At 39.7% G+C, this 21,137-nt stretch overlaps 1 protein-coding gene across 1 annotated transcript in view; it reads left to right on the forward strand.

Moving 5' to 3' along the window:
- NOX1 (NADPH oxidase 1) overlaps window positions 1-21,013 on the forward strand; it is a 43,019-nt gene extending 22,006 nt beyond the window's left edge. The window contains 7 exon segments of the mRNA XM_067722867.1: window positions 3,602-3,646; window positions 3,649-3,707; window positions 4,428-4,655; window positions 4,871-5,033; window positions 12,892-13,038; window positions 13,234-13,358; window positions 18,036-21,013. Coding sequence (XP_067578968.1) covers window positions 3,602-3,646; window positions 3,649-3,707; window positions 4,428-4,655; window positions 4,871-5,033; window positions 12,892-13,038; window positions 13,234-13,358; window positions 18,036-18,162 — 894 coding nt within the window. The 3' untranslated portion in view covers window positions 18,163-21,013.
- The last annotated feature ends 124 nt before the right edge of the window (window positions 21,014-21,137 follow it).

A 21,137-nucleotide genomic window follows, 5' to 3' on the forward strand; every position in this document is an offset into this window, starting at 1 on the left:
CATGTATTAGGTTATTCATTGTAGCATTGCTTGGTAGAACAAAAGATTGGAAATAAGTGCCCATCAATAGGGGACTAGTTAAATTACGGGACTTTCCTACAATGGCATACTCTGTAACCATTGAAAATAAAAAGGTAGCTTTCTAGATATGAATATGGACCAGTCTCTAAGATGTTAAATGAAAAAAAGTCAGGGCAGTATGTATGCTCTGCTACCATTTATACTTAATGTAATATTATCATTTAAATGCATATTCTCCAAAAGGATTCACAAAATAATAATACTGACTGCCTTGGGGAGCTGGGGGGAGCAGTGGAAGGGAGATTTACTTTTTATTGTATACCCTTTTGTACTTTTGAATTTTGTGACATGTACGTGTATTACCTATTTTAAAAATAATTTTAAAAGGACATACCTGATATATGTTAATAGCACATTTCATTTCTAAAGTCAGTGGAACTTGTAGGCTATGACCAGACACCTTTTATATTATTTGACCAGTAAGAGGTCCTTAAAGACAAGAAGTTATAACGCTTGACTAGTCCCTTACTAGCTAAGGCAGTTAATCCCCTGTCTTACCTTGCACATCAGCTTCTATCCCTTTCCTATCTATTACCTGAGATAAAGGTATAGTTGGCCTATTTGGAGGTATACTGAGAACTCAGGGGTTGCTTTGAATCGTCATGTAATACCACAAGGGAGAGAATACCGGTTTTGCCATCTGTTTGAATGTATTGGTTTGTTTCTTCCATAAACACAACAAAAATACTCTCTCCACATTCTCCCCATTTAAAAATTATAAAAATAATACATGCTGGGGCTTCCCTGCTGGCGCAGTGGTTGAGAGTCTGCCTGCCGATGCAGGGGCCACGGGTTCGTGCCCTGGTCCGGGAGGATCCCATGTGCCGTGGAGCGGCTGGGCCCGTGAGCCATGGCTGCTGAGCCTGTGCGTCCGGAGCCTGTGCTCCGCAACGGGAGAGGCCACGGCAGTGAGAGGCCCGCGTACCGCAAAAAAAAAAAAAAAAAAAAAAAAAAAAATATTTAGAAGAAAATTAAAATTTCACAGAATTTTATCACCTAGAAGTAATAACTTTTTTCCTTTAGTCTATATCATGGATCTTTTCCTATATTGTCAAGTATTCTACTGAAACTTTTTTTTTTTTTGCTGCACCACACAGCATGAGGGATCTTCAATCCCGACCAGTGACTGAACCCATGCCCCCTGCATTGGGAGTGTGGAGTCCTAACCACTGGACCACCATGGAAGTCCCTGAAGAATTTGTTTTAAAAATGCCATATGTTATACCATTTTTGTCATTTTTTCCTACATGATCATTTTTAATGACCATGAGGGTATTATGCTAAATGAAATAAGTCAGACAGAAAAAAACAAATACTGTATGATCTCACTTATATATGGACTCTAAAAAAAAAAAAGCTCATAGATACAGAGAACATATTGGTGGTTACCAGAAGCAGGGGTTGGGGTATAGGCGAAATGGGTGAAGGTAGTGAAAAGGTACAAACTTCCAGTTATAAAATGTCCTGAGGATCTAATGTACAGCATGGTGACTATAATTAATAATACTCTACTGCATATTTGAAAGGTGCCAAGAAAGTAGATCTTAAAATTTCTCATCACAAGAAAAAAAAATTTTTTGTAGCCATGCATGGTGAGAAAGGTTAACTAGAATTATTGTGGTGATCATTTTGCAATATATAAAAATATTGAACCATTATGTTGTGCACATGAAACTAATATGTTATATGTCAATTATATCTCAATACAAAAAAATAAATAAAAATTAAGAAAAGACAGTTTGGTATTAGCCAAAAAAAAGTCTGTATGATATGCCACTTTTTTCTTTTTTAATAAATTTATTTATTTATTCATGGCTGCATTGGGTCTTTGTTGCTGCACGCGGGCTTTCTCTAGTGGCGGCGAGCAGCAGCTACTTTTCGTTGCGGTGCGTGGGCTTCTCACTGCTGTGGCTTCTCTTGCTGCAGAGCACGGGCTCTAGGCACGTGGGCTTCAGTAGTTGTGGCACAAGGGGTCAGTAGTTGTGGCTCGCGGGCTCTAGAGCGCAGGCTAAGTAGTTGTGGCGCACGGGCTTAATTGTTCCACGGCATGTGGGATCGTCCCAGACCAGGGCTCGAACCCGTGTCCCCTGCATTGGTAGGTGGATTCTTAGCCACTGTGCCACCAGAGGAGTCCGATATGCCATTTTTGTCATTTTTTCTTAGTAAATAAGGGGTCATGACTATACTCATATACTTTGTGCACACCTTAATTATTATTTTATGCTCCATTTCCTAGAAGTAAAATTCCTGTGTCAAAGAGAAAGAATGCTTTCAAGGCTGTTGAGATGTTTTGCCAAATTGCTCTCTGGGAAGATGCTACTTATTTGTACTTCCCCCAGGTGCACATGTGAATGTGTCTATTTCCCTGCATCCCACTTAATGGTGGGAATTATTGTTTGAAACTGTTTTCCAATTTGAGATGCTAAAATACTATTTTGTTTTAATATTCATTTTCTCTGATTACTTTCAAAGCTAACATTTTTTTCCCACATTGGTGATTAGCCACTTTTTTTTTTTAATTTACTTTTGGCCACACCCCACAGCATGCGGAACTTCCCCGACCAGGGATCAAACCCGTGCCCCCTGCACTGGAAGCATGGAGTCCAAACCACTGGACCACCAGGGAAGTCCTAGTCACTTCTTAAATATATTTTTTTCATGTCTTCTGAATTCAGCTGGGGATTTTTCCCAAATAAGAAGTAGCATCAAATTGTATTATACCCACTCTTCGATTTACTGTCCCCGTCTCTGCCCCTTTCCTCCCCAGAGATACCCAAGAAAGTATCTTGCCTGAAACAGCATAAGAAACCTCATTCCACACAGTTCCAATGTATTGTGATTGAGCAGTTGGGCAAAAAAGAACATGACTTAGCACTGCTAGGAAATACATTTTTAGTAGCTCCTGTGCATATAGAAGCAAACTGCTGCCTTTGAGAAGATCTCAGGGATAGAGAGACTGCTTTTAAAAAAAGTAGACAAGATAAAAAGTGTTTTACTATGTTAGATGTTTTGAGCACCTGAAAAAAGAGGTGATGGATAAATACCAAGTTTTATATATTACTGTTACCAGTAGTGTCAGCCACACACTTTCCCTTTTTGTTTTGTTTTGTTTTGAATCATCTGCTGCTGTTTCACATCTACCTTCTCTGTTGGTTTTTCAGATTGGACAAGTTGTCCTGGAAGATAGTCTTAGCTTCTTAAAATTAAACTTTAAATATTATTTAAGAATATATATAATTACCATGTATTTTATTTCTGTGCTTTTCTCTTGCTTCCTGGTGAGACCTGTAAAATTTCAGGAAATGATCTGCTTTATGAGTAACAGATTAGCAAACAAAACCATTGTGGATTACTCCTTTCCATTTCCGTCTTCAAACTTTGGTGAAATTAGCAGCTTAATAATGATACATGTCAGAGAACTCAGTAAATATTTATTGAATGAAGGAATGAACTGCTACACAAACAAATCCTAGAGAAGAGATTAATGTGTAACCTCACTTTTTATTGTCTCTGTGTGCAGTCTTGGAAGTGGATCCTTACACCAGTCATTATTTACATCTTTGAAAAAGGATTCTCTGATTTTATCGCTCCCAGCAGAAGGTTGTGATTACCAAGGTAAAGAATATGCACTTTCTTCTTGCTCTGCTAAGAGCTGTGTTCTTCCTGATTATAGAAATAAATTGCCACATTGTCACCTTGACAGGAATAAAAAAGAATTTGAGGGCAATATATTTGAGTTCCTCCAGAGCTGGACAGAGCTGGAAAGAGAGGTTTGGCAGAAATCATCAGCTTGGGTCTATGTCAGAAGCTGCAAACAGGCAGTCTGCGCCATATCTAGCCCACAGACATATTTTGTTTGGCACACACCCTGATTGTTTAGAAAGTCAAATTGGTTGCTAACATTTAGAAATCTGGATGGAGGCTTTCACATTGAAAAAGTGGCATTTCTTGTTGCTTTTCCAATCTACCCAGTTACAGCACAGGGAATTATATTCAATATCTTGCAATAACCTATAATGGAATATAATCTGAAAATAATAACTGAATCACTATGCTGTACACCTGAAACTAACACAATATTGTAAATCAACCATGCTTCAGTTGTTTAAAGTGGCATTTCTGGTTTCTCTTGAAGAATCAGGCAACCTGACAATGCTGAGTCTTGGCTCCGTAGTATGACCATTGTCTGGACTTGGTAACTGCTGCCCCTTTAGAAAAGACTTGTGTTCGCAATTTACGGCCATCACCAGCTCTCCAGCTTTACTTATTTACCTTATCTGCCTGCTCCTGTCGCCATTTGAATTTGCCTCCTTTGGCCTCTGTGCTTTATTCATAGGATGGGTCAGGTACCCATCCAAAGTTTTGGAATTGCAGATGCACAAAAATGGCTTCAGCATGGAAGTGGGACAGTATATTTTTGTTAATTGCCCCTCAGTCTCTTACCTGGAGTGGCATCCCTTTACCCTGACCTCTGCTCCAGAGGAGGACTTATTTTCCATTCATATCTGAGCAGTGGGGGACTGGACAGAAAATCTCATAAGGGCTTTTGAACAACAGAATTCACCAGTTCCCAGGTAGGTCCTTAAGAGCAGCAGAGACCCAGACCAGAAAGCAGACAAGCAGAAAAGAGAAAGCAATTCCGCATTGAAACTTAAGTCTGGTACAATGGAGTATGATTAAAATAAACAGGTAGCAATCAGCTGTGGAACAGCTCTGCCTCTGGGAGGATTTTTGAGGTTGTGGGTGGAGGTGAGACTTCACTTGCCCTTTGTTTTTTGCCTTCTGCCAGGATCAAGGTGGATGGTCCCTTTGGCACTGTCAGTGAGGATGTCTTCCAGTATGAAGTGGCTGTGTTGGTCGGAGCAGGAATTGGGGTCACCCCCTTTGCTTCCATCTTGAAATCCATCTGGTACAAATTCCGGAATGCAAATCACAACCTCAAAACACAAACGGTATGCTCCCGAATACCACTTTTCATCTGGTCTGGGCCTGATAGGTCCATTGCTTTCATGGGCTAAGCTCTTTACAACTGGTAAGAGAGTAACCCCTCCCTGGAGTTATGAGAGTGAGTGATCACTTCTCCCTGCCAAGGCATCCGCTTCTACAGACTTACCATAAGAACTGGGTCTTCATTTTTTTTTTTTTGAAATCACCACATTTTATTTCTTTCATGTGTCTCTTTAAAAAATTGGTAAGTACTTATATTGATCTCTCTTGTACTAGGCACTGTGCCAAGTCACTTACATATTTACTCCTTTAAACCTTCTGTCATCCCTGGGGGAAAGTTCTATTTTGCTTCCATTTCTTAGCTAAGACTCTAACCCCCAGGAAAGTAAAGCAACATTTGTAAGTTTTTGTGGATGGTCAGTGACGGGACCAGTACAGGAACATCCAAAGTCTGTGCTTGGAAACAGTGCCCCATGTTGACGCTTACATTACAGATGAAAGGAAAGGAACCATGCACTTACCATATAGATTAAATCTCACATTACAGGTTAAAGGAAAGGAACCATGCACTTACATTATAGATTAATACCCACATAACAGGTTAAAGGAAAAAGAAACATGTGCTTCTCTCAAAAGTTGTAAAGAAGGCATATCCATTTCTAAATATATTTCCCAATTTCTTTTGCTTGTTTTCTGACCTTTGTAGTGCATTTTGCCATGAGGAAAATTTTAATTCTTATATAATTAAATGTATCCTTTTTTCTTTGTATCTTAGAAAGGTATTCCTCATGAATAATTTATTTCAAGTCTCCCAGGTTTCTGATACTTTTACACTTTCATTATTTTTTCACTTTTAACTAGTTGCTGTATCTAGAATTTAGTAATTCTATGATAGCCATATTTTCCCACTTTTGTTGAATAATTTTTGCTGCTGATCCAAAACGTGAATTTTATTTTAATCTCAATTCCCTTATGCTCTCGCATCTAATTTTAAGATGCTTCCTATCCCACTGGTTGTTTTGTCTAAAACAAAATGCTACCTTAAAAATAATGTAATTATAATAAATGTCATTAGTAAACATAATACAATATATAATAAATAGCATAATATAAAATAACAAAATATAATTTACCATATAACAAGGTCAAAGGAGAGCAAAAGTATACAATCACTTGAAATATCCCCCAAAAGATATTTTATAAAATTCAATATTCATTTGTAATTTAAAAGAAAGAGTAAAATAGGGATTGATGAATGCTTCCAAAATAAGAAATTATATGTCTAAAAGAGAAAGAGGTAAGTGATAGACTTTAGTAACACTGGCAATAAATGCAGGACAAGATGAGGATGCCTGATATAATGTTAAAGAAAAAGTATTATGTAACATTGTGTTTGCAGCACTGATGAGTTCAGTGAAAAGAGAATCTCATAGAAAAGAGTATCTCGTTCTTCTTAATGTATGTACACTTGTCCATTGCATGAACATAACAGCTTATTTAACCAATATGTTACTGATCTGCATCTGGATTTCTAGGTTTTCATGGAATTTTATTATGCACAGTTGCTTCAAACATTAGGACTTCCTCTTATGTTTATATCTTTTGAAAGAAACAATATCTCCACAGATGATTTATCTGTGCTGGCTGCTAGCTGACTTTGGGTACTTCTCAGTTCTTCCCTTTACCTTCCTAGTCAATATGAAAAGGGAAGGCAAGAAGGTCTCCTGTTTAGAGACTGTAAAGGTAGGTCTTGGTGATAAGGTCTTGGTGGTAAAGGCTAAAAGTATTAACCCAGAACAAATGTTTTTCCAGCTGTAACTGTGTGTGATTCCCTTGGCTTGATTCCGTAGAGGATGTAAGACAAGACTGTAGAATCTGCCCTCAAAGTGCTTCCAGTAGGATGAGCTAAGTCAAGTATGGTGGCATATCTAATTCAAGACAAACTATAACGTCTCCTTTTCTCTCCTGGCAAAACTTGGTGGAGTGAATGTATGCTTTAAATTAAAGCAACACAATAAATCCTGTATTGGAAGGTGCTTATTCTGGTCTCTTTGTGGAGACGAATTGGAAATTGTCTAGAAGAAGGAAAATTAGGTTAACCAAAGTTAAACTCATAAATAATTGAGCATTAATTAAATATCTGTGGTCTATGTTTCTCTTTGATCATAATTTCTCCCAATTTATAGACCTCTTTGATACCTGATTAATCCTTGTCAAAGATGCAGTTAACAATGATTATTACTGTGTATTAGGTTTTGCCTGGGCCCTGAAGAAACTATCCTAAATCACCAGCTATGATTGTCACTTGATTTCCTCACAGAGAACAATCAGAACTCCTTGTCTTAAGTGGCTTGGGATGTGAAACTAGTTAGTCTCTTAGATACTGTTAGAGGACCCTACAGAGCCCATTGGTGAAAGTTTGGAAAGCACTGGGCTTCTTAAGATTGATTCTCGTAGTGCTTCAGGAAAGATCACTGAACCAAAAGGATAACGGTGTTTCTGGTTCTGTTGTTAGTGTTCTCCATGGAAACATTGCTGAAGCTTCTGGACTCAATTTCCTTCCCCATGTGTGAATGTCACTGAAAAGATCCAACTCCATTCTATCCCCATGTAACTTCAGAAACTAAGCAAAATGAAGACTCAAAATTCATTTCAACTAATGAAATGAATATAAAACGTAGAGTGGAACTGGGAAAATACCTGGTTTAAATTCTGGAAAGTACCAACTATACAATTCCGGATAAGTTGCTTCATCTTGCTTGGTATAATTTAATGCCCATCTCACAGGATGTTATGATGATTAATTTAATATCTTTGTATAACGTACAGTGTTATGTAATTTCTTCTTGTTTTTCTTGAGTAAATTCATATCCTTAAGCAACTCACTGTAAACAACAGTTACTTACTTGCTTAAATTACTCTTATCTTCTATTATCAGCTGAATTGTGTCCTGCTCAAGTTAATATGTGGAAGTCTTAACCCCCAATACCTGGTAATATGACTGTATTTGGAGATAAGGCCCTTAAGTAGGTAACTGAGGTCAAATGAGGTCAAATGGGTGGGCTCTAATCCACTATGACTGGTGTCCTTATAAAAAGAAAATATTAGGACACAGACATGCACAGAGAGAAGACCATGTGAAGACAAAAGGAAAACATGGCATCTACAAACCAAGAAGGGGTACTTGAGAAGAAATCAATCCTGCTGACACCTTATCTCAGATTTCTAGCCTCTAGACCTGTGAGTGAGTAAATTTCTGTTGTTTAACCTCCTCAGTCTCTGGTACTTTGTCATGGCAGCTCTAGGAAACTAATACAACTTTTTATGGCCTCCTTGTCTCAAGTTGAAAGTTCAATATTTGGCATCATAGCTAGGAAACAAAAATATCATCTACATTCCTTGTTGTAGTCTTTCTTCCCCATTCTCATTGCTAGTCATTTCCATATTTGGGTCTCTTTTCTGTGCCTTGTAAACAGAGCGTTACGCTCATTTCTGGTCTTACTGCTAATATACAGTAAATGTGCAGATACCGAATAGATTTTGGAGAAGTGCAGCATATAGTTGGCACATGTGTGTATGTGTGTGTATTCATATAATTTATACTTTTTCTCTATTTTCTTCCTTTGGTGTGAGCTAAGATTCTCTGCTTTTGTGACGAGTACTCCTGAGTACTAATCCCTGAATTTAATTCACCAAAAATTGCCAAAAATAATAATAATATGGGGAAAGAGAGAGTGATAGAGGGAGAAGAACAAACAATCAGGCAAGGGCAGTACTGTGAATTATTAGGGTCTTATTAATAAGATTATGTTAGTCTAGAGGAAATGACCGTAAATATCATCAGTGAGCCCAGTTGGTCTTTACTGACTGCTAGACACATCCCTGAGTTCTGTTCTTAGTCCCCAACTGTATGATTACTACTGTCTGGAAGTATCATTTGAACAACTAAAGTCACTTAATGGAAAAGGAATATGTCTTTAGAGAGTCAACAGTAATTTTTCTATCTGATTAAAAAGGAATGTTGACTGTCTGGCAACCTCAGTCATATTTGTAAGCAGGAAAGCATTGGCTATTAAAAGTGGATGATGTAAAGAGATGAGCAGAAACTTTGGCGATAGGTATACCTGGATTTAATTCTCACTTCTACCGCTTGGTAGCTGGATAGCCTTAGGCAAGTTTCATACCTCCCTGAAATTCACTTAATTCAGTCTGTAAAATGGCATAATAACTTATTATAGCATCCTTTTAGGAATTTTAAATCAGTTCTTGAAATAAAAGTACACAATATATAGACAAGTATGGATTCCTCAATAGGTGTTTGACCTTTCATTTCTCCAGTATCCCACCCGCATCAAATAAAGAAAAATACTTTTTAAAATTTACGAATATTTCATTGTTGTAAAGTTAAAGCCAAAAAAATAATCAAATGGCCTACTATCATACCGTTAGAAGAAAAAAAAAAAGGTGTTCATGAGAGTTCCATATTAGAATACAAGTTTTCCTTAGGCACCTGTTTATGTATGCTATTCTGCTCTTTACAATAAATAATTAAATTTAAAAGACTTAATTCCTCACTTTAAGACCTTATTAGTTTACAAATTACATATTGACCTATGCTAAATTTTATACCGACCCATGCTAATGAATTCAGTACAGAAAACAAAAAACACTGCACTCAAGCAAACTACATATATATATATATATATATATATAACTTATATGAGAATTGCTACTCCAGCTTTCTTTTGGTTTCCATTTGTATGAAATACCTTTTTCCATCCCCTTACTTTCAGTCTGTATGTGTCTCTAGGTCTGAAGTGGGTCTCTTGTAGACAGCAAATATATGGGTCTTGTTTTTGTATCCATTCAGCCAATCTGTGTCTTTTGGTGGGAGCATTTAGTCCATTTACATTTAAGGTAATTATCGATATGTGTGTTCCCATTCCCATTTTCTTAATTGTTTTGGGTTTGTTATTGTAGGTCTTTTCCTTCTTTTGTGTTTCTTGCCTAGAGAAGTTCCTTTAGCAGTTGTTGTAGAGCTGGTTTGGTGGTGCTGAACTCTCTCAGCTTTTGCTTGTCTGTAAAGGTTTTAATTTCTCCATCAAATCTGAATGAGATCCTTGCTGGGTAGAGTAATCTTGGTTGCAGGTTTTTCTCCTTCAACACTTTCAATATGTCCTGCCACTCCCTTCTGGCTTGCAGAGTTTCTGCTGAAAGATCAGCTGTTAACCTTATGGGGATTCCCTTGTGTGTTATTTGTTGTTTTTCCCTTGCTGCTTTTAATATGTTTTCTTTGTATTTAATTTTTGACAGTTTGATTAATATGTGTCTTGGCGTATTTCTCCTTGGATTTATCCTGTATGGGACTCTCTGTGCTTCCTGGACTTGATTAACTATTTCCTTTCCCATATTAGGGAAGTTTTCAACTATAATCTCTTCAAATATTTTCTCAGTCCCTTTCTTTTTCTCTTCTTCTTCTGGAACCCCTATAATTCGAATGTTGGTGCGTTTAATGTTGTCCCAGAGGTCTCTGAGACTGTCCTCAGTTCTTTTCATTCTTTTTTCTTTATTCTGCTCTGCAGTAGTTATTTCCACTATTTTATCTTCCAGGTCACTTATCCGTTCTTCTGCCTCAGTTATTCTGCTATTGATCCCATCTAGAGTACTTTTAATTTCATTTATTGTGTTGTTCATCGTTGCTTGTTTCATCTTTAGTTCTTCTAGGTCCTTGTTAACTGATTCTTGCATTTTGTCCATTCTATTGTCCATTCTATCTCCAAGATTTCGGATCAACCTTACTATCATTATTCTGAATTCTTTTTCCGGTAGACTGCCTATTTCCTCTTCATTTGTTAGGTCTGGTGGGTTTTTATCTTGCTCCTTCATCTGCTGTGTGTTTTTCTGTCTTTTCATTTTGCTTATCTTACTGTGTTTGTGGTCTCCTTTTTTGCAGGCTGAAGGTTCGTAGTTCCTGTTGTTTTTTGTGTCTGTCCCCAGTGGCTAAGGTTGGTTCAGTGGGTTGTGTCGGCTTCCTGGTGGAGGGTACTAGTGCCTGTGTTCTGGTGGATGAGGCTGGATCTTGTCTTTCTGGTGGGCAGGTCCACGTCTGGTGGTGTGTTTTGGGGTGTCTGTAGACTTATTATGATTTTGGGCAGCCTCTCTGCTAATGGGTGGGGTTGTGTTCCTGTCTTGCTAGTTGTTTGGCATAGGATGTCCAGCACTGTAGCTTGCTGGTCGTTGAGTGAAGCTGGGTGCTGGCGTTGAGATGGAGATCTCTCGGAGATTTTTGCTGTTTGATATTATGTGCAGCTGGGAGGCCTCTTGTGGACCAGTGTCCTGAAGTTGGCTCTCCCACCTCAGAGGCACAGCACTGACTCCTGGCTGCAGCACCAAGAGCCTTTCATCCACAGGGCTCCTTAATTTGGGATGATTCCTTGACTATTCAGGTATTCCACAGATGCAGGGTATATCAAGTTGATTGTGGAGCTTTAATCCGCTGCTTCTGAGGCTGCTGGGAGAGATTTCCCTTTCTCTTCTTTGTTCTCACAGCTCCCAGGGGCTCAGCTTTGGATTTGGCCCCGCCTGTGCGTGTAGGTCGCCGGAGGGCGTCTGTTCTTTGCTCAGACAGGACGGGGTTAAAGGAGCCGCTGATTCGGAGGCTCTGGCTCACTCAGGCCAGGGAGTAGGGAGGGTCACGGAGTGTGGGGCGGGCCTGCAGCGGCAGAGGCCGGGGTGACGTTGCAGCCTGAGGCGCGCCGTGCGTTCTCCCGGGGGAGTTGTCCCTGGATCCCGGGACCCTGGCAGTGGCGGGCTGCACAGGCTCCCCGGAAGGGCGTGTGGCTAGTGACCTGTGTTCGCACACAGGCCTCCTGGTGGCGGCAGCAGCGGCCTTAGCGTCTCATGTCTGTCTCTGGGCTCCGCACTTTTAGCCGCGGCTCGCGCCCGTCCCTGGAGCTCTCTCAAGCAGCGTTCTTAATCCCCTCTCCTCGTGCACCAGGAAACAAAGAGGGACGTAAAAGTCTCTTGCCTCTTCGGCAGGTCCAGACTTTTCCCCGGACTCTCTCCCGGCTAGCCGCGGTGCACTAACGCCCTGCAGGCTGTGTTCACGCCGCCAACCTCAGTCCTCTCCCGGCGCTCCGACAAAAGCCGGAGCCTCAGCTCCCAGTCCCGCCCGCCCCGGCGGGCGAGCAGACAAGCCTCTCGGCTGGTGAGTTCCGGTCGGCCCGATCCTCTGCGCTGGAATCTGTCCGCTTTGCCCGCCGCACCCCTGTTGCTGTGCTCTCCTCCGCGGCTCCCAAGCTCCCCCACTCCGCCTCCCGAAGTCTCCACCCGCGAAGGGGCTTCCTAGTGTGTGGACACTTTTCCTCCTTCACAGCTCTCTCCCGCTGGTGCAGGACCCGTCCCTATCCTTTTGTCTCTGTTTAGTTTTTTCTTTTGCCCTAACCAGGTACGTGGGGGGTTCCTTGCCTTTTGGGAGGTCTGAGGTCTTCTGCCAGCGTTCAGTAGGTGCTCCGTAGGAGTTGTTCCACGCGTAGATGTATTTCTGGTGTATCTGTGGGGAGGAAGGTGATCTCCGCGTCTTACTCTTCCGCCATCTTCCCGGAAGTCCTCTGGGTCTTCATTTTCAATTGGAGTTTAAAATCACTGAACTAAAGCTGACGTTGGAGTTCTCTTTCCATAAGGGAAGTTGTTAGGACTCTGGACGTTAATGCCACCTGAAGTCTGCTGTATTGTAGAGGTGATTTTTTCAGGTCACTCTTAGACTGGATCAACAAATATAGTGTATACGTACATAATCATGTCACCATAGTGCACATTGTAAAGGGCACTTAATAAGGCTATATTCTCTTTTGCTGATTCCAGATCTATTTCTACTGGATCTACAGGGAGACAGGTGCGTTTGCTTGGTTCAATGACCTATTGGTTTCCCTGGAACAGGAGATGGAGGAATTAGGCAAAGTGGGTTTCCTAAACTACCGTCTTTTCCTCACCGGATGGGACTGCAACTTTGTGAGTTCAAACAACAGACTAATTCCCAAGATGCAAGATGAATGTCAGACGAAACATAATGCATGCTGATTAGAAATAATCATTTCTTATGATTTCCTACCTGTTCTCACCTTCACACCCAAGTTTAAAAGTGGCTGAAGGAAGAGGCAGCTATCAGAACCTGCTTTTTCTAACTTCCTATTTCTCTGACTCCAGGCTGGTCATGCAGCATTAAGCTTTGACAAGGCCACTGATATCCTGACAGGTCTGAAACAGAAAACCTCCTTTGGGAGACCTATGTGGGACAATGAGTTTTCTACAATAGCTACCACCCACCCCAAGTAAGTGTATTCTCTTCTAGTTACAGAATTGATTTTGCAGAACTGATTCATTTTGCAGATTTAGGTTTAGGACAAGTATTACAGCATGTTGAACACTCTTGGGAAAGATCTCTGGGGCCAAAACTATTTGCACCAATCTTAGATTCTTGCTTAAAAGTGAGGAAATTTCCTGTGGCGTTTCAGCGAAATAAGGGTCTTGATCTTGTAATTGACGAGAAGACATTTGTTGTCCCCACATGCATTCAAACAGTGAGGCAAAGAGACTGAGTTCTGGTTGTCTTACCAAACAAAATAGAGAACGGGAACAATTCAAATGCACTGTTTTGGGCCAAAGCAATTCTGAGGAAAAAGAACAAAGCTGGAGGCATAACCCTCCCAGACTTTAGATAATACTACAAAGCTGTGGTAATCAAAACAGCTTGGTACTGGCACAAAAGCAGATATATAGATCAGTGGAACAGAATAGAGAGCCCAGAAATAAACCCACACACTTACAGCCAATTAATCTTCAATAAAGTAGGCAAGAATATACAGTGGAGATAAGACAGTCTTTTCAGCAAGTGGTGTTGGGAAAGCTGGACAGCCTCATGTAAATCAATAAAGTTAGAACACTCCCTTACACTATACACAAAAATAAACTCAAAATGGCTTAAAGACTTAAATATAAGACACGACACCATAAAACTAGAAGGGAACCTAGGCAAAACATTCTCAGACATAAACTGTAGTAATATTTTCTTAGATCAGTCTCCCAAGGCAAAAGAAATAAAAGCAAAAATAAACAAATGGGACCTAATCAAACTTAAAAGCTTTTGCACAGTAAAGGAAACCATAAACAAAATGAAAAGACAACCTACAGACTGGGAGAAAATATTTTCAAGCAATGCAGCTGACAAGGGCTTACTTTTCAAAATATACAGACAGCTCATACCACTCAATATCAAAAAAGAAAAAACAACCCTATCAAAAAATGGGCAGAAGACCTAAACAGACATTTCTCCAGAGAAGACATACAGATGGCCACCAGGCACATGAAAAGATGCTCAACATCGCTAATTGTTAGAGAAATGCATATCAAAACTACAATGTGAAGTTTCACCTCACACCAGTCAGAATGGCCATCATCAAAAAGTCTACAAGTAGTACATGCTGGAGAGGGTGTGGAGTAACGGGAACCCTCCTACAGTGTTGGTGGGAATGTAAATTGGTGCAGCCACTATGGAAAACAGTATGGAGGTTTCTTTAAAAAACTAAAAATAGGGCTTCCCTGGTGGCGCAGTTGTTGAGAGTCCGCCTGCTGATGCAGGGGATGCGGGTTCGTGCCCTGGTCCGGGAAGATCCCACATGCCGCGGAGCGGCTGGGCCCGTGAGCCATGGCCGCTGAGCCTGCGCTTCCGGAGCCTGTGCTCCGCAACGGGAGAGGCCACAACAGTGAGAGGCCTGCGTACCACAAAAAAAAAAAAACCCTAAAAATAGAGTTACCATATGATCCAGCAATCCCACTCCTGGGCACATATCCAGAGGAAACTCTAATTCGAAAAGATACATGCACCCCAATGTTCATAGCAGCATTATTTACATGGAAGCAACCTAAATGTCCATTGACAGATGACTAGATAAAGAGGATGTGATACACACACACACACACACACACAATGGAATACTACTCAGGGACTTCCCTGGTGGTCCAGTGGTTAAGAATCCACCTTCCAATGCAGGGGATGTGGCTTCAATCCCTGGTTGGGGAACTGGGATCCCACATGCCGTGGGGCAACTAAGCCCGCGTGCTGCAACTACTGAGCACACGGGCCACAACTAGAGAGAAGCCTGAGTACGGCAATGAGGAGCCCCCACGCGCCGCAGTGGAGGATCCCGCAAGCCGCAACGAAGATCCTGCATGCCGCACCAAGACCTGACACAGCCAAAAAATAGATAATAAAATAAGTAAAAAATAATAAATTTCTTAAAAAAAAAAAAAGGAATACTACTCAGATAATGCCATTTGCAGCAACATGGATGGACCTAGAGATTATCATACTAAGTGAAGTAAGTCAGACAAAGACAACTATTATATAATATCACTTATATGTGGAATCTAAAAAAATGGTACAAATGAACTTATTTACAAAACAGAAACGGAGTCACAGACATAGAAAACAAACTTATGGTTACCAAAGGGGAAAGGGGAGGGGGAGGGATAAATTGGGAGTATTGAATTAACAGATACACACCACTGTATATAAAACAGATAACAAGGATTGTAACATATACCACAGGGAAGTAATAACCTATAATGGAAAAGAATCTGAAGCTGTACACCTGAAACTAACACAATATTGTAAAAGTCAACTACAATTAAATTTTAAAAAATGCATTGTTTTGGGCCTTAATGACCTCTACTTAAAGTAACAAGGATTTGGAGTGTATTAACTAGTTAACTGATGACCTGACCTCAGTTTTCTGAGGGGTTCTGAGACATGCTAGAGCATGAAAATCAGCCATAAAATAAGCTATTCCAATGGGAAGATTAAGCTGATCGTATTAGATAAATCCTTGGAACAAGTTGGCAGGTGAAGATCAGTTCAATTCCACAAACATTATTGGTTACCTTCTATAGGGTACAGCACACACTATTCTAAAAGATTTGGAGGTTGAAAGAAAAATAGGATATGGTTCTTGCCTTCAAGGAGCACACATTTTAACAAGAGATGCATATAATCAACTCAAGCAGAATGATGCACTCCATGAAGCAGGTACATGGACACGGAGAAAAAGTCTATGTCCATATGGGGTGATCAGGAAAGGCTTCAGGAAGGCAGCGGAGAGAACACTTAGTGACTCAGATTCAGATGATCCTGGGTCCTACTGCTAGTTCTGACACTTTCTACTTCTGGGACCTTGAGCTACAAAGCCCTCTGATCTTCAGATTCCTCATATGTAAAATGGGGGTTTATATTAGTAAGCGCCTGCTCTACTCACTTGCAGGATTGTCGTGAATAATAAGCAAGACAATATATTAAAAATGTTCTGTAAACTGTAAAACAGCATATAAACAAAAGAGATTATGTTAATTATTGTGTCGGGTTGATGATAGTTGAAGTTGTATTAAGGAATGCGTACATTATGTGGGAAGGGAGAAAGATGAGCCAGGGAAGAAGTAGGAGAATGTGTAGAAGCAGTATCACAGAAGCCAAGGGAGGAAATACTAGAGGAGTATTGTCAACAGGGTTGGAGGAGTGGCAGGGTCCAGGAAATACATGTTTAGTTTAAGGATGATCTAAGCATATTTATAGACAGATCAGGAGACAGTAGATAGGAATAAAATAAACATACAAAAGGGGAGACAGGACTAGGATGGCCATAATAAAAGGGCAATAACAAGAGTTGGCGAGGAAATGGGGAAACTGTAGGCAAGTTCCTCCCACGTTGCTTATGGGAATGTGAAACAGTGCAGCACTTTAGGAAAACTCTGGCATTTCCTCAAAATGTTAAACATAGAATCACCACATGACCCAGCAATTTCACTCCTAAGTACATACCCAAGAGAAATGAAAACATATGTCCACACAAAAACTTGTATGTGAATGTATGTAAAATAGCCAAAAAGTGGTAACAACCCAAGTGTCCACCAACAGATGAATGGATAAACAAAATGTGGTATATTCACACAAAGGAATATTATTCAGCTGTAAAAAGGAATGAAGTATATTACATGCTACAACATGAAGGAACCTAGAAAACAGTATGCTAAGTGCAAGAAACCAGACACAAAAGGCCACATATTGTATGATTCCATTTATATGAAATGTTCAGAATAGGCAAATCTAGAGACAGAAAGTATACTTGATTGTCTAGGGCAGGGAGTGGGGGCGGTTGGGAGGAAATGGGGAGTGACTGCTAATGTGTATGGGCTTTCTTTTTGGGAAGATGGAAATGTTCTCGGATTAGATAGTGGTGATGGTTGCACAACTTTGCGGTTATACTAAAAAGCACTACCTGCACACTCTAAAAGGGTGAATGTTAAGTCATGTGAATTATGTCTCAAGTGAAAAAGAGGGGAGAGGAAGGTATGAGGGAAGGAAGGACAGGGTGAGACCCAGAGCCTAGTTAGAAAGATCATCCTTGGCAATAAGAACCACCACCTCTTCAGTGTGAGAAAACACTGGATGGATTTAATGGCAGCTAACATATGCACTTGCTATATGCCAGGCATTTTTCTAATTGCTTTACATATGTTATTTTTGTTTAAACCTTCAAACAACCCTGTGAGGTGGATACTATCCCATTTTACAGGGGGGAATATTGAAACACAGAGAGGTTAAGAAACTTGCCTAAAGTCACACAGCTGGGACAAATGTCAGAACAGGGATTGGAACCTAGACAGCCTGGCTTCAGAGTCTAGTACTTCATCAGTGCACTGCACTCCATCTCCTGTCTGTGCTCAATAGAGTAGGCAAGGCTGAGTGCTGAGAGGGTTAAGAGTTGGGAGCATATTTGGGGCTTGCAAGCGGAAAAGGTGAGAAGACGAACATGAAGAACATGAAAAAGTCAATAACTGAATTTTTATGTAAGGTTGTTGGGAGTAGTAGAGGCCTAGCAGAGGCAGAAACCATTCCCTCAAACATTGTCAGCAGCCTTTGCTGCATTCTAACTCTGGCTACCATTCTATTCTTGCAGGTCGGCGGTGGGAGTCTTCCTATGTGGTCCTCAGACTTTGGCAAAGAGCCTGTGCAAATGCTGTCATCAGTACTCCAGCCTGGATCCTAGGAAGGTTCAATTCTACTTCAACAATGAAAATTTCTGAATTATAAGAATAAGGATGGCAATCTGCATTTAGCCTCTGTATCTTCAACAATTTACTTGGTCTGGTCAGGTTTGGGCAACCACTTAAGGACAATAACATGTTTCTTTCAAGCCTTGACTCCCTGGTATTCTTTTTTGATTGGACTCAACTTCGTCATCACTGAGCTTCATGGACCTAAGAACTTCAGAAGTCACAATAATTGCAAAGCCCATGGATCCTGTCTCGGGAAAACAACTGTAAATCCTTCTGGAATGCCATGATTGAAACAAGGCTTGATGGGAGACGTGGTTGACAGTTACACAATTTAACTCCAGGTGATTTTGTTGATTCCAAGTGTTACTGTCTCCTGGACTCTGGGTCACATTCTCCTCTCCCTCCCACCCACAAAGAAGATTTCTAAGTAGGGTGATTTTTTTAAATAAAAATTTATTAAAGAATTAATGACAAAACATAATAATAAGCATAAATAGTAAAACAACAAACATAGAATTACCAAGAACTCAATACCTATATAACACTATATACATTCTTACTGTTGAACATGGTCTTATCCAGTGTGAACAGCAATTTATGCTTTACTTATTTTTGCTTGTCAAAAAATGAAGGATTTTCTTCTTTGCTTAATGAATAAATCTTTTGTTACTTTACCTAGGCTCTCCATTTGGGAAAGAAAATCTTGGAAGTATGCTAATCATAATTGAAATTGTATTATAATTGAAAGTCAGTTATGTTGTCATTAGCTTGCATTGTTCTGTTGGAAATAATTGTGAAAACTTGAACTCCATCTTAGGATGATTATTTAGTCAACAAGGATTCTTTATTGCCATTTTTATCAAGGGGTTTTATTAATGTCTAGTCTTAAAAAAAGATAATTTAAAATTTTGACAACACATTTTTTGGCTCATATATACCCATTCATTAAGGAATCATTCACCTAATGACATCAGCAAAATGCCTTTTCTTTCTCCTATTGAAATGCTTTTTATTTATTCCATTCACCTGGCTCTGGGATGTCAGTAGTCACAGTGAAACAGTAGAACGAAAGAAGATCGGGGCCCTTAAAAGAGGAAAAATAATCCACATTTCTTTGTGCCCAAAGACAATTCAAATCACTGGATTTACAAGAATGTTTTTACTGAATCAACATTATAGCACCTATTTCTCTACCATTAAGTGAGCAAAAATGAATAAATGATGATTGTTTCTAATTATCCAGAAACCTACATGACTTGAAAGATTAGTAAAACCAATCTTTTCAGTCACTAGTTTGAACAAAATAAAGGTAGGTCATGAACTCATGGTAGCTAATTGTGTTTCATTTATTAACTGGACATCAGGAAAAAATACTAATGGATGTTTCCATGGGAATAGATTGGGATACCCCTGCTGTTACCAATTTCCCGGATTTCAGCTAATTTAAATTTAATAAGGCTTTAGGAACATGCACAATGGAACCTTGATGATATGGTTCCTACTAGACAACTGTTGACCAAATTATAATTTGATCTTCAGTGAGTTTGATTTGGAATCTTAGTGTTCTTGAAACTTATAATGAGTTCCTAAGGAGAAAGGCTGTACTCTTGGTCTTAATGTCTAAATATATTGACACTTCAAGAAATGACTGCTGCTAAAATCAACATATCAAGGCCTAGAATGTTCATGGAAGTAGGCAGAAAAGGTAATGATAATAAATCCTACACATAATCAACATCTAAGCCTGAACTGGGGATGAGCAAGATACCTAGAAAGCTCCTCAGCTGTTTTGAGCAAGTGTTTCTTCCTAGGTTGTAATATCAAGTATCTTATTCAGCAAATTTTTGTTGCAGTAAATGTTTACATATCAGAGTAGAAAATCCCTCAATTTTAATGTCTCTCATAAAGTTGATTATCTTTGCATTCTTTTGCTTCACAGGTAAGCAATATGCTATTACATTCTCTAAGCCTATGGCAGGCTTTTAATTCACTTGACCATAATCCTAACCCAGAGGCTAGGACTCTGTGAACATAAATAGGCTCAGGAGTAGTTCCAGTGGAACTTTACTAATTATTAAGGCACCTCTTAACCTCTTGAGGTTGGCCTGATGGAGAGAAATCATGTTTCTCCTTAATGCCACTATGAGAGAGAATACTAGGCTGGAAGAGCAATAGGTTAGAGCCAGTGGCACTGATTATGTTCACACCTGTTTGTTTGAAAGGAAGCAGGCAGGGGCTGGCCTAAAGGGCAATCTCACAGCTTATGCTCTACATTTGGTCCTCTTAAAATAAATGAGAAAAATGTAAAAGTTTTAGAGTTTCTATGTTTTAGTTTCCCAGAATAAATTTGGTCACTGGGTAGGGCTGTAGGTTAGTAATTATTTAGAAGGCAGGATGAAATGTATTTTGTTTGTTTGATTTCTGTTCAGTGTTTATTTCACCTTGAACATGTGAAAAATTAGTGGCTTTCTTAACTTTTAAGGTTGACTACCCAGGCTTAAGAGTTTTAAAACAGACAAGAAAATGTCAACAGTCTCTTGTGTTGTTGACACACTCAAACCAGTGATCATACATCATCTTTGTCTTAACTCTGAACTATGCATGTGAATAGACTTGGTACTGACCAAAAAATACATTTTGATATTTGGATTTTTCTAAACTAAATACACTGCTCTCCTAGGTAGGCTCTTTGCATTGTTGGCCTTCTGACCATTTTACAGCTCTAAGCACATGCTATTGTCTCCCAGTAGACTCAGAAGTTCTAGCAAGCTCTCAAAGGGCAAATATTATTCCTGTTGGAAGCAAACTAAGCAGAACTAAGTTCCAGAAAACACTGTTTCTGAGAAATTCTCAAATATCATCAAGAAGAATAAATGGTTAACTTAAAAGGAAAAACAGAGCTATGGCAACATAATATTAAAGTACAATACTGCAGTAAGGGTAGAAAACACATGTAAGGTTTCACCCTTGGTGTTCAGCCTTTTAAAAGCAAAAAGGTCATG

The sequence above is a fragment of the Pseudorca crassidens genome, chromosome X (genome assembly GCF_039906515.1).
Source record: "Pseudorca crassidens isolate mPseCra1 chromosome X, mPseCra1.hap1, whole genome shotgun sequence".
NCBI classification, from domain to species: Eukaryota; Metazoa; Chordata; class Mammalia; order Artiodactyla; family Delphinidae; genus Pseudorca; species Pseudorca crassidens.